Source organism: Penaeus monodon, chromosome 31, assembly GCF_015228065.2.
Source record: "Penaeus monodon isolate SGIC_2016 chromosome 31, NSTDA_Pmon_1, whole genome shotgun sequence".
Lineage (NCBI taxonomy): Eukaryota > Metazoa > Arthropoda > Malacostraca > Decapoda > Penaeidae > Penaeus > Penaeus monodon.
In genome coordinates this window covers 7,500,245-7,502,030 of record NC_051416.1, presented here as the reverse complement: position 1 = coordinate 7,502,030, position 1,786 = coordinate 7,500,245, and the positions used below count along the sequence as shown (strand labels likewise).

The 1,786-nt window shown below is 38.1% G+C and overlaps 1 protein-coding gene across 2 annotated transcripts in view; it reads left to right on the top strand.

The window, feature by feature from the left end:
- Window positions 1-815: 815 nt before the first annotated feature.
- The window catches only part of LOC119593020 (vacuolar protein sorting-associated protein 35-like), a gene marked incomplete at its 3' end in the record, with an annotated part of 23,876 nt that continues 22,905 nt past the window's right edge, over window positions 816-1,786 (top strand). The window contains 1 exon segment of one of the 2 annotated variants that reach the window (XM_037941915.1): window positions 816-905. Coding sequence is in view for 1 of the 2 variants with exons in the window: in XM_037941914.1 (XP_037797842.1) it covers window positions 969-970 (2 nt within the window). 2 annotated transcript variants of the gene reach the window in all.

Genomic DNA, 1,786 nt, shown 5'->3' with positions numbered 1-1,786 from the left:
CCTTTATCCAGGGTCAGTTATAAATCATCCCCTATAGACCGTGTTGTTTAATTCTAATAATACCCTAAAAGCAGTATTAGACACGTTGTGTTTCCTAAAATACCAGTAGGAAAAGGCTTTGGCGCAGCGTAATATAAACGTACTTTTCCCATTGAGCTAGACTTTGTTCCGTTTTCGCTTAGATAGTAACGCTGCTAACATCTGCGACCGACTACACCTGTAAGTTGTGAATGCTGCGGCCTTGACCAATCAGAATTTCTGAACCATGCCCACAGTATGAGCTCGACCAATCAAAACTCACTTGCGGTGTATTTTCGGCCAATCACAATCTCCGGAAGTTGCCGCTGCCACGTTTTTAGCCAATTATAATCTCTGTTGTGGGAAGAGGACCAATGGATGTCGAGATGCAATATATCCTCGTACTTGGCCAATCACAAGTATATTAGATCTAATGGTGCAATGCAATTGGCTTACAAATACTATAGCTCTGGTATAATTTCGTCAGACTCCAAATTCATTTGCAATTACTTACAGCCTCTTATTCATAACAATCATTTCCACATATAATTGTTCTAGATAAATGTTGTCGAAATAAAAGGAAAAAGGGAATATAGCTCCTTTAATGTCCGAAACCTCTCATTGTAAAAGTAATGCATTCCTGCTTATGCCTAATATGATTATATACAAGACAGTCATCTCATTAATACAAAAATGTTATGAAAATCGATATTATCAAATAGAATTCAAAGTTTAGCAAATCCCACGTTGCTAAAAAACCACCCTTCTTTCCGGCATAACTTCAACCTGAAGCCCAAGGCAGCGCATCCGAACGCGGCGTCAGGTGATTGTAAACAGGAGTCCTCAGCCAACGCCTCCTCCTTGTCACTGTTTTCCCTGATAAAAAGGTTGATTTCGCTCTCCACCTGTCACGATTGCCCATTGGGCGTCAACTGTGCCATCTGAAGATCATGTAGTCTAAGTGTTTTCTTCTGATATTTTTGTGATATCTTGTCTTTTTACCAAGAACTTGCGGATGTGTCTCATCTGCAGCCGAAATACTGCTCGCTTGTGATATTTAGTGTTGAATTAAACAGAAATGGTTCCATATTTAGCTATTATCTGCTTACTTTGGCTTCGTAGTTATGGAAATGACAATGAACTACATAGAGGAATTATAGAAGCTAAGCTAAGTAGTTCTTATTTACAAATATTGATTCCCTGTGCTGTTGAAGGTTAAATACGACGATGGTCCACTTTGGTTAAAAGGACTATAATTTGAGTTTTTCTTAAAGTGAAATGCTCAGGTCTCACTTGGATAGAAGATGCTGTGTTGTGATGTCAATTAGCATAGACCTTTGATTCTCACTTGAAACATTTCACCCTAAATAAGCCTTCATTCATACCATATATTTTTGTTCAGATTTTGTGGCATTCATCCAGTTATATGGTACTAGTGTTGAATTATTCAACTGATCTTTTATTTCATGTTCAGAGTCTGTCAGGCACGTCACAGAGTGCAACACTTTAGATGCAACAATACAACCTAGAAGCTATAACATGTAATAACTAGGGTGTGGATTCTCAAACCCAAAATTTAGGTTTTCCTTAAGTGAAATCCTACAACTAGGGCTTAATGTAGGCATATGGTAAAATGTAAGGCTTTTGACAAAGTGGCTCATGGCAGCAATAAGGTCTTGCAACTGTATTGTTTTGAGGAAAGAAAGTTGAGAGTTTTGACTGTATAAAATCAGTGTCTGTGATTCAAATGTGGGAAAAACAACAAGAC